Here is a 12,164-nt window from a genome sequence, read left to right as displayed (position 1 = left end):
AGATTCACTGAGCTGAAAATTTGTTTAAGTAGAATTCAAGAGTTTCTTTTGTCAGTGACCATGTTAATGAAACTAAGTATTGAGTAACCTTCTGTTCAACTTTAACACAGCCAAGCAATTTAAATTCTCCTAATAGTTCTTTCGAAGCTGCATTCAGTTTGCTTTAAAATCTGGATTAATCTTATTTAATCTTAAATATGAAATACAGTCACATGCTCTTTTGTGCTGTTACAGTAGCATACATAGCATTCATTTTTAAACACTTGAACAGATCTTTTATTGTTTCTGAATGAATAATTACTTATTTAACTTACTGTAAAGAAGGATAGTTGAAGTTAAATGTGCCTGTGGTTGTTTTCTTTCTGCTTTTATGAATTGTATTCTGCAGAGGTCTGTATGTTTTGTATCAGTTCCAAAAATGAAACTGATGAAATGGTGAATAATCTGAACACTGTTGCGGCTGAAAATGTTGCTTTTAAGTTGTAAGACCATCTTCTTTAGCAGTTTTTACATTGTTAGTGTTTTCCCCAAATGCTGAACTACTCTTTAATGTATTTTGAGAGTCAAAGAATGTTGCATGATGATTTGACCTGCTTTTTGTCAGCAGGGCTATGGCAGTGAGGGGATAATGACTGCAGAAAGAATTGGTAATTATAGAAACTACCGTTTAAAGCCTTTTCAGAGCTTTGATGTGAGCCAACAGTTATGGAAGTGGTCATTTAATTTCTGCTTTAGGGTACAAGTCCTGGGGTACAGTTCTTTGCTAGCTTTGGCTGTCCCTTGAGCAAAAGCTATACTAGCAATTAATTTCTGGTGTTGTAGGCTATTTGTGTTGAGGATCTAGCCTAGAAAATTGCTGGGTTTCCTGACTAGAGAACAATCCGTTCAGCTCCAAGGGGTTTTGTGTGGAAATGTGATGTCTCTGGACAGTTTATATCAAGTACAACATGAGCACATTGTGGTCTGTTAGTTTACTCTCTGGGGGTGTCTGGGGGTCTTCTCTTTCACCTTCAGCAATGTCTTTCTGAAACACTCTGTAGGAAGGTCTGTTATTCTTTGTGCTTTCTCTTTATCCATGGTAAGGAAATCATCACTTCCCCTTTTCATTTTATTTATATCTCTTAAAAAGTGACAGAAAAATTCATTCGTACTAGAAAACTTCACAGATTTTCATGGGCTCACCCATGCAGATTCCTCTGCCCCAATCAGCCTTCCTAGTTTTTGCCAATTATAGCCATCTGTATCTCTCTAAGATAAGCAGAAAGTAGGGTATTCTGGCATGTTGTTAATGCACAGATATAGTTTCTAACAGTGATTTAGGCTTTGAAAACAAGTCTGTGTTAAAGACCAGGCTGAATTTGGTTCAAGTGAGGTATCTGAATTGGTTCTTTCCTCAAATAAAGAAAAGTAGCTCCTCAGTGCCACCTTGAGATTCAGGAAGACTGCCCTGTTTCACCTTCATTTAAGGGTTTTGATACACTTCTATTCAATGCATGTCAGTATTTCATTAATTAATACTACAGCCCTGGATTTCCTGAGATGGAAAAGTACAGCTTTTGACTATGAAACACTGAAACAACACATCTGTTTCCTAAGGGACGCATCTGCAAAGTGTGCCTACGTGTTTCACTGGAATATTTAAAAACACTGTCCTCCACTGAAACCAGTTGTATGATTAAAAATACTTTCCTTTAAAATGGGCCACCCGTAGTCTTACCTAAAGGTTATAGTACACCAAATATTCAGCTTTGCAGATATACAGAATCATATTATGACTGAAAACCCTGTGTTATTTTGAGTGCTGCAGTGTGGAGGGGGGAGGAAAGACATTAGCTTGAGCTACAAGGTTTTCCTCAGCCCACAGGAAGTGCTAAAGTACATGCTGATGAGAGAATTGTGTTTGTGGAAATGGAGGTTGGGCAGTGCTGTGCAGGTACTGTAGTTATCTGTGCAGTTATGCTGCCCGGCTCCACAGCTGGAAAAAATACAAGTGAATTAAGGCATGCCTTTTTAGGTAAATAGCTTATAAACAGAATGTGGAATGACTTTCCAAACTGTCATAGTTGCTTTTTCCTACCAAAATATACTCTACTGTGTCACAGCTGATACAAAAGTATTTTTGGCTAAGTGTGATGATTGGCAATGTTTGTTTGAATGTAAGGGAGTGTGTTTATCATGTTTGAATTGATGGCTCTGGGCTCATACTGCTGTCCACAACACACGTCCATTTCTAGAATGGCTGTTGTATTGCTTTTTATTTGTGTCCTTTTGTGAGGTTTCTGTTTTGAAGTAGAGCAGTGTTCCTGCTGGGTGGTCACATAAGTAAGTTTTGATGTCTGAGGCAGTGCTTCTTTTAATGCTTGATTTTGCTTCTTAATTATAGACTGTTTTAGAACAGTTGTGTGCGTGTCACTGCCCTCTGCAACTGTTTTGTCAGTGCAGCTGTAAATGCTGTTTCATGGTTCCTCTCCTGGAGATTCCATCAGTATCACTGTTCTGCACTCTCCTTGGTTTTGCACTGTTGTAAAATTCTCCTCAAACTAAATATGAAATATATATGCTTTAGATATGTCCCTTAACATTTTACAAAAATAAGTTTTCATTATGAGTGTATATAGCAAGCCATCTAATTCCACTAGATTAGGGAATTAAAGGGTCAATTATTTATTTTTAAAAGTACCTGGACACTTAAAGATTTCTTGCTAACTAAATGCTTACAAAGTGTAATTTGCAAGTTGAAGACCTGTGGTCTTTTACTGCCTTCATGCTTTTTTTGAAACAAACCTAAAAGCATATTTATCTCAATTTTATTTATTTAGGAGGGATGGCAAGATATTATGATTAATTTCATTTGGGAGACTTTGACAGGATATATAAATTAGTGTGTGATGTCACAGGCGTTACAAAATTGAACATTTTGAAAGGGTGAAGTCCTATAATTAAAGTTCTTCCTGCATGTTATCATTTTAATCACATGATCCTAAACAGTAGAAGACCTCTGATTAGAAAAATCAAAGAATATTTTTTTATGTTATTTTAATTGGCAAATAATCCTGAGTTGTTCAGCTGGTTTTCTGGCAAAATTTACTCAAAGCCAAATTTTATGCACTTTTTTCTTTGCAGTGAAGAAAACATTAATGTGGATTTTTCCCTCATACCTCCAGATTAAAAAAAGAGAATAGTCTGAAAATGTTAAGGTTTGTTTTAAATATATACAAATATTTTAAAGCTCCCCACATCACTTCATCAACTTTGCATCTTAGCTGGTATATCTATGCCATTTAAAGGATGTGTTTTGCAGTGTTAATAATTTCTGTAGTCAGTCTCTAACTTTAAATGAAAACCTCTGCAAAGGCTCTGAAGGCAATTAATAGCTTCCCTGGTTAGAACAAAAATTGCACAATTAAAATAAAACACCTACACTCATTGGCTTGTCAAGCTGAGAATAAAAAATTCTTTTTCCCTTAAGTCAGTTTTGCTATTTCAAGTGTCTCCTGGTTAATTGGAAAAATGCAGAGGGCGGCTCTGCTGGCAGCATGTGGGAGCTCTTAGGGATGGTTAGGTCATGAATGTGCAAAAAACCAGCATGTGTAACAGCAACATGTCTAACCAGCATGTCTGGCCACTAATTATGGGGAGGGAGGACAGGAGATAAGAGCTGCTAACTCCAGGGCTCTGCCAGTCTTCTTTGGAGTGTGAGAATGAGGTTTTAATTTACATGGATGAAACAAAATGTGCAGGCTGAGAGTCTTCTTGAGAATATTGGGTCGTTGCCTCATGTTTCAGGTATACTTCTGTGCTGTGTGTTATTCCAATTGTTTGATCAGTAATTTTAAGTTTCATTTATTTAATAAAATAATCAGTAATGACCAAAATGGTTGTTCTTACTTCTTTTATTATGCATTGTGAAATGTATCTGCTGTAGGATTGCATCACGCAGTGTTAATGTGCCTGAAGAGTTCAGTTTTAGAGACTGTCTCCTCACTAGAGTTGTGGGGGATTTTTTTACATGTGGTAATTATCACAGAAGTTTAATCTCTTTAGTGATCTTCTGATGTGTGCTGAAACTATGGCTTAAATGTGTGTTCATGGCTTGTATATTTAGGGCAGTGAATGTGTGCTACTTTCAGTGGTTTCACATTCAGCATTTAACAGATGTGGGCATGGGCAAATATAATCCAATACCAAGGAGGTTGTTGTGAACTAAGCAACCTTTAACTCAGGGTTTCCTTAATTGAGAAGTACAGAGGGTTATGTTACTCAGGGTTATGAATGACGATTTTGAACTGATAGCTTTTTTGTTATTTAATGTCATTTTATGTTATTTGCTAACTGAGAAATCTCTAGGTGGCAAATTATTTAGTTATCCAAACTAGAAAATCTAGGAATAAACATTGCCCTCAGTCTCAGAGGATTGTGCCTGGTAGGAAATAAGCTTGCAGAGTCTGTAACAGCATGCATTTCCTAGATTCCTTCCTTTAGTGCTCACGGTTCATTCAATAGGTTGCTGTCAACTTCTTTCCAAAAATCATTTGGTGCATGGCTCTGCCAACTATAACATAGAGGCTGAATTCCCCAAGAAACAGTGATTCAATTTCCTTTTATGGACTTTTCTCTGGTGTTTGGTGCTGTAGTTGTTTTCTCAGTGGAGACTAAGGGATTATCTTAAATCCCTGTGGAGGAGGCTGCTGTCCTGCCTATTTTATAGATTGAAGAAGAGCTAGGCCCAAGCCATCAATTTGAGACTCTACCTTTGAAAATCTAAGGCCTAACTTCTGTTAATAAAATGCTGTTATATCTACTGATTGCAGTTAGAAGACTTCACAGCATTGAGTAGCAGTGATTAATCATGCTTTGATGCATTTCTTCCCTGCACCCGGGGCTGGAACTTTTTGGTGTCACTTGAATGTGGAAACCAAACCATTCTTTTTTTCCTGTATTTACTTTTCATATTAATTCATAGATTTCAGAGTGTCAGTAGCTGTGATTCTTAACAGCTTTTGTTACATGATTTCACAATATTGCTAAAGAAGTTATGTCACTTTGTTCTATGTAAACAGATTCCAACCTTGAAGAAAATGGGAACTCTTACAGAGCAAGTTCTTTGGACAAAATAGAAAAGAAAGTAACATCTAAATTGCTTTATTTAACCAGAGAATGAGATTGGGCAGGTACACTTGGTAGCAAACCACAGTAGTTCACACTTAAACATAGATTATATTTATTTCTGTACAAGGAAGTATTGTTTCCTTCCTATTCTATGTGGAACAAAACCTGAGACTTCAGTGAATAATAAGGAAAAATATGATAGCTGAAAGTTCTTAGGAGCAGCTAATTGAAGTTGAATCATGACCTTATACATAAGTAATTCACTCCTTAGTCATGAAACTTGGAATCTTGATGAGTCAGATCTATGGTGACAAATGCTGTCATTCCAAAAATAAGTTTAAAAGATAATGGGACCAGGTGCGTTTCTCTTCTAGAGCATAGACTGTCTCTGTCTCAGCTTGCATCTCTAGAGTCCTTGGAGAAAACGCATGGCAACACCATTTGGTTTTCTAAGTATGGATTCATTTTTTTCATTCTTTATCTCATCTTCAGGATAGTTAATCACTGGACTGGGTTGCACAGAGAGGTTGTGCCATCTCCATCCCTGGTGGTTTTCAAGATCCATCTGTATGAAAGCCCTGAGCAACCTGTGCTGATCATGCTTGGAAGGTTGTGTCTCTCTGAGATGTTTCCCTATTGAGGACCAGTTTGTCACCTAGGGCCACAGTTTAGTGATTGCAATGCTTTAAAGCAGCCTATTGTACATGGGACTGTAATTAGATTTTTTTTAATGCTGTCTTTTTGAGTATAGTGAAATACATTTTCAAAATAAACATAATCTTCCAAAAGAAGTCAGAATGTTAAAATCTCACTTTAAACAACCCTACCTGTTTCACAGTGAGAGTTCATCAAAGTTATTTGTTATTAAAAGCCTGAGTGGGTTTAAGGATTTCTTTAAAAGCTTTTTCCCATCTTCCTGTTGAAAAATGCCATACGAGAAATTTTGAGATTGACTGGATTATTTTGGCTTCTTAACAGTGTGCACTTGTTGCACAGAAAAAAAAAAACCAACAATTATTTCAACATGAGCAAAGCTAGGAATTTTGCAAATTGCTTTCAAAGTATTACCAAAACCAACTTCTTGAGAGCAGCGACAGCATCTTGTGTTAAGCTGCTTTTTTGTGTGGTATCTGAAGGTCTGCTTGCTCATTATTAGTTAATATTTTCTAAAATCCTTGTGTATTAAGCTCTCAGGATGTTTATAGCACTTCTTTTCACACAGTGGGGCCCTGGCAGTGAGGAAGAAATTCAAGGTCTGCAGCATAAAGCATGGCTAGAATGTTCCCTGAGAGGAAGCTTAAAAAAAAAAAAAAGCCACATTTATTTATTAAGGCCCATTTCCTTGTGGCAAAGATCAATGTATCCTAATTTACAAGAATTGCTTAAAAGTCAGGGCCAAGAAACTGGAGCCTTGTTTGTTTGCATCATTTCCGTAGCTATTACAGTATGTACTGTTTAGGATAGAGTTACTTTCTGCACTTGGACTTTGTGACTTATTTTTAGCCTATATAAGCTCTTGTGGCTAAAGTGTGCTTGTGACAAAAGGCAGCAGGGGCTCTGAACTGGTAAGGCTTTCTCTGGGCTGCTGTTTTTGGTGGCTACAGCACTGTGCTACTGTTTGCTTAGCAGTTGGGGGACAAGAAAAAGGCACTAAAGAGATGTGCCATGAGTTGTGGAATGAGAAGAAAAAGAGTGGATGAAGCCAAACTGTTGTGAGAATATAGGAAGTGGGTGTGGGCACTGTGCTTTCCTATGGAGTTATTGGTTCTGCTGCAATCCAGCTGACCAAAGAACCCACAGCTCTGTGAGATGCAGGTGATCACTTGTGGAGAATCTGTGCAGAACTCATCTTTCTTGGTGTATCCATCTAAATTTTCTAGATTTTATGTGACATCTGTACTTGTTCATAGGTTTTCTTTTATAGTAAAATGGAAGACCCTGCAAAACAAAAAAAACCCAAAAAAACCCAAAAACAACAACAACAAAAAAAAAAAAACCACCAGTGCAATGAACTTTACTTGTGAAACCTCTGCCAATTCACTTGGAGGATGGGAGGACTAAACCCTGACAAAAAATGTGCTAAAGGCGTGGCTTCTGTAATAATTCTATTTTGTGAGGATAGCATGACTCGCACCACTTAATGTTTCTATCTCAGTATACAATTTATTTTTAAATAGGGCTGAAAAAACAGTGTTTTTCTGTACCAGTTGTTGCTATGACTTCACAATGTTTCCCTAAATACGCTTGCTCATACTTTCTCACAGCATAGTATTTGGCATATTAAAACCTTAATTCCATCAGTATTTCCTGAGTGCTGATCATTTTAATGCTTCTATGGAAAGAAAGGATAACTCCATGTATTATGTAGTTCTAGTTGAGGAGGAATAAAAGGGTTTTTTTAAAAACCCAGTCACCACAACCTGTTCCTTCATTTAAGAAAATGTTTCTGTGTTTGAGCTTTTTCAGTCTTTCCATGTAACTTTTCAGAGTAAATTTGCAGGAATGATATGGTTTAAGCTATTTTGTTAAAGGTAAGTGGACACTGTATTATAACTTCAGAACATTTTAATTGTCTTTTTTTATCTGTAATTGGAGGGGAAAAAAATACTGCTAGTGTGGTTTGGGAGAGTGGGATGGATGACTGGATGGGATGTCCTGAAACTTTTCTTTAAGTTTATGCTTCAGACTTTCTTTTTCCAATTTGTTGAACTGGCAGCTGACAGATCTCTTCCAAATGACAGTGAACACTTAGGTTGAAAGATCTTGCTGTAGAGAAGAGCTGCCCTAACCCTTCCTGACAACCTTCGGAGTCTCATTCCTGCCTCGTTCTGCATGGCATACCTGGCTGTTTAATTTTAAACTATTCTTATGAATTGGTCCAGCTAGTTGCAAGCTCACTGCAGTTTGGTTTCCTCCTTATACTGCTTTATAGCTATCTAAAAAGGATGTGGAAAAATACACTTGTGTTATCACAGATGTAATCTATGCTTTCCTGAATGTGTTGTAAAAATTGCAGGGGACAAAATTTATCTGAAAAGAACACATTCCATGTAAAGGTGTGCTGCTAGAGAATCTGACAATTGCATAGTGTTTAAACTTTTCCTTCTTGGCTTAGTAAAAGCACAGGTGGAAAAGCTAGGATTTTTTGTAATTACTAATAACATAATTTGAAGATTGTTACACTAATATGTAAAAATAATTTGCCTCTATATGATTTTCCTTTCTAGTTTGCCCCTAATGTATTTCTAGAACCATTAATATATTTTGGCTGTGTTTTAAAAATAGAGTTCTAACAATTGGTGTTCATGTTGTGGTTTTTAGTTCCATATTCAGCATTAAGGTTATGTAAACTTTTTGTGAATTGCATTACGTAAATGAATTGGATGAAAAACTGATAAGGAGAAATATCTTGTCTTCCCAGCCAGAGTAATTTTGTTTGTGCTGCAACTGTCCAAAGAACTATTTTGTTTCAGTAGCTGGGTTTTGTTATGAACGAATGCCTACCCTTATGGCATGGTTATTCTCAGTGTATCCCAGAAATGCTAATTTAGTGTTGAATTCTCCTTGCCTGGGAGGCTTTCAGTGCTGTTTCTCTCAGCAGCTTGTCATAACCACTGGGCAGCAAGGTCAGGTTTGGAGATGTTTTCAGCCCCTTTTTGGAGGAGCCATGGTACTTTAAGGGAAGCAAGATTGACAGGGCAAAAAAAAAAAAGAGAGGGAGCTTCAACTTACAGTCTACTGATAAAAGTATTCATCCCACAAGGGGTGGTAAAATCTATTTACCTGTATATATCCCTGGTAGTAGTTAGACATAAACTTGTCAGGAGACATCCAAACAGGGGAACCTGGTGAAATATCTGCAGAGATCAGACAGGGATTTGTGTGTGTGTTTTGGAAGCCACCTGTTTCCTTTCTCTCCTACCTCTTGGTCTCCAGCCCACAAACTGCATTTGTGGATGCAAGTGCCTGGATTTTTGTCTCAGTAATGTTTCTGACGTTAATCCTACATGTTAGTTTAAGGTAACCCTAACATTTCTCATATCTAGTCATTCATAAATGACTGCTGATGAGGATAGATTATATTTTTCTTCGTTGCAGCTGTGTCTGTAAAAGTGAAAATGTCTGAATTGTTAAAGTAATGACTTATTTCTAATAAAGCTCAGAATTCGGAGCTGATGGGTTTTTTGTTTGTTTGTTTTGCTCAAATAGAACAATGATAAGAAGACATTTATTTTTATTTAAATCAACAAATTTTGGCCTTAAATATTTCCGGTGGGTTTCACTGAGTAACAGATTTCCAGTGGAAAAGGAATAGGACTCAGTGCAGGTTACTGTTGCAGAAGCAAAGGTCAGCTGATTGTCTTGTAGGAATGCTTTGAAAGTGGAGTAGTTAATGAGTAAGCATCTCACTGCTCAGTCTTTTCTTTTGGTTATGATAGGAAATTTTATCATTAAATTATATTTTGTCATTAAATTATCATTAAATGAACTCAGGAGTCTAGTGAAATGTGATATAAGCAGATGCATTGAGTGTTTTCTGGACAACCAATGTCAGATAAGAGCCACAAACTGTGTGGTAGAAGTTTTCTGTTCCAAAATGCCCTGTGTGGTTACCTCTTGTTTTTATTTGGCGTCTCTAGATATCAAAATACTGAATGAAGTTGCTTAAGGTAATTTTTTTCGTAACTTCAAGACTCCACTAATAATGCTATAATTTTTTTTTTTACAGGTTCTGAAGGTCTTTAAGCTCTGAATACTTACAAGCTCTTCATATATAACAATGTCTGGCTCATATGATGATTCCGTTGGAGTAGAAGTTTCTAGTGATAGCTTCTGGGAGGTAATCCAAATGTTCTGTTCAATATTTTGTTTTTATTTTTTACTTGTATTGTAGAAAATCTGATTTTTGTGCACTGTAAATTGTGGAGAGAGCTGCAATACAAGATACATTGGTTATTGTGATCTGCAGAAAAAGCCTTCAGGGTAGAAATTACCTTTTGGATTTTGATCTATTTCTTTTGATGGCTTTAATGGGCACAAACTTGAGGATCATCCACTTGGGTATGGTATGGAGTTCAGAATTGAGCCTTTGTCAATTTTTATTGTCAAGGAAGGCCATATGTGAGTAGCTTTAAAAATGCTCAGTGTTAAATCTGAAGTAACTGTTCCAAGCTACTGTAAGTGTACATAAATTACAAAAGTAAGATACTGTGTGGGTGCACTGCCTGTCTCCTGTTGGTATCTAGATATAAGTGTAAACTTTCTTGAGACAAGTTATTCTTATCTCAATGTAAAAGCATGCATACAGAAAGATAATATGAAGTACTTTGTAATATCAGCAATTTGTGCTGTCCTAGTCTGACAGAGACTTTCAGATGCTGTGATAATTTAAGCCCTGAAGAAAGGAAAATTCATAAAGCAGAAATACTTTCACAAAAAGAACTCTTTTTCTTTGAGTAAAAAGAAAGGTTTGGCAGTGACAATACTGACACAATTGGAGGTAAGTATACTGTCCAAATTAGCTGTATTCAGTCAGACAAACTTCTACCATTTGAGAGGGAGCTCTTTTGAGTTTGAACTATAGCAAACATGAAAATGGCTTGGGCGAACCTGTCTGAATTTACCAGAGATCTTTGTTACACAGCTTGATTTTGGCGACCTGATGAAATGTAAGCTTTTCTAGTCTGCTAAACTGTGCTGTTTGTGGTGACAGCATATTACATTTTGATGCAGATCTCCCATGTTTTTTCAGTATATTCTCTAAAAGGCCTAATGCTAGTGAGGATCTGTTGAGTACAGTTTTTTGAGGAGATGATTACTATTATGTTAAACATATCTCTCTTATTTGTAAAGAAGTTCTTTTAAAATCACTCCCATTTTAAGCTTTGACCCCTTTTGTTGTAGGGGTGCTCTGTAGGATGACTGCAGACCTGTGGGACCATTTGATGTACAACCAAAAAGATTATTCTTGTTTAAATTATAATTGGAAAGTCATGGCAATCAGGTGAAATTCCAGGTGACAGGAAAGAGTGAAACATTGTACCTGGCTTTAAAAGGGGTCGAAAGGAGAACCCTGAGAATTGCTGCTCTTGGAGGTGTCTCTCAACTGGCTGTGATCCTGAGCAATCTGAGCTATCACACCTGCTTTGAGCAGGGGATTGGGCTACCTGATCTCCAGAGGGTCCTTCCAACCTCAGTTTTACTGTGTGGTTTGTTTTATGCTGAGGCAACTTCCTGAGCAGGCTTGCTTGCTAGAAGTGTTTCAAAATAAAATGAGGAGGCAGTCAGGAAAAAAGAATTCTGGAGGGATATTTTGATGTGTGTTGGGATATTTTGATGTGTGTTGTGCATCATATACTTGGCAGTAGAACATGATTTCTGGCTGGCTGTTCTGTACAAAGCTGTTGTCTTCCATCAAATAATCATGTCTGGAAACATAAAAGCTGAGTGAATAAGAATGAAATTTTCTGTAAACTAGGATGATTATGTTTGGACAAATTTGAACTCAAATAATTAAATCCAATAAAGGATGATCAGAAATGGCAATTACCTTAAATGAGGGCCTTCATGAAGGTTTGTTTAAATGTATTTGATGCTTATTATAGGTGGCTTATTTGTGTTTGTGCTATTGGTGACTTATTTTACATCATTTTGTAAACACTACTACTCAAGTCTGTTACCTTGGACTTGTCTGTGTATTCTTTCCAAAAGGTCAGGACTGCAGTCTGTTTCATAAGCAGTGTCAGTAGACTAATGTATAATGCATGAGCATACCTTTCTTTATCCTTGGATGAGGAAATGTTAGACTTCTGTATAGCAAGCACTTGGTTTCCTTATAGATTTTTCTGTGTTTTCTCTTTTTTGATGTATAACCACAAAGATTGTTCTTGTTAAAATGGTGCTTGGAAACTCATGGAAATCAGGTGAAATTCCAGGTGACAGGAAAGAGTGAAACATTGTACCTGGCTTTAAAAGGGGTAGGAAAGAGGACTCTGGTAACTGCTGACCTGTCAAACTCACCTCTGTGCCTGGGAAGATCATAGGACAGACTCTCT

General features: G+C 36.9%; 1 protein-coding gene across 7 annotated transcripts in view; it reads left to right on the top strand.

Moving 5' to 3' along the window:
* The window catches only part of PACSIN2 (protein kinase C and casein kinase substrate in neurons 2), a 53,921-nt gene that overhangs the window by 17,833 nt on the left and 23,924 nt on the right, over nucleotides 1-12,164 (top strand). For all 7 annotated transcript variants that reach the window (XM_059846129.1, XM_059846126.1, XM_059846123.1 and 4 more), the window contains exon 2: nucleotides 9,839-9,949. In XM_059846129.1, coding sequence (XP_059702112.1) covers nucleotides 9,890-9,949 — 60 coding nt within the window. In that variant the 5' untranslated portion in view covers nucleotides 9,839-9,889. The remainder of the gene's footprint in view (nucleotides 1-9,838; nucleotides 9,950-12,164) is intronic.

This window comes from Haemorhous mexicanus, chromosome 5 (genome assembly GCF_027477595.1).
Source record: "Haemorhous mexicanus isolate bHaeMex1 chromosome 5, bHaeMex1.pri, whole genome shotgun sequence".
NCBI classification, from domain to species: Eukaryota; Metazoa; Chordata; class Aves; order Passeriformes; family Fringillidae; genus Haemorhous; species Haemorhous mexicanus.
This window is presented reverse-complemented; position numbering and strand designations above follow the sequence as displayed.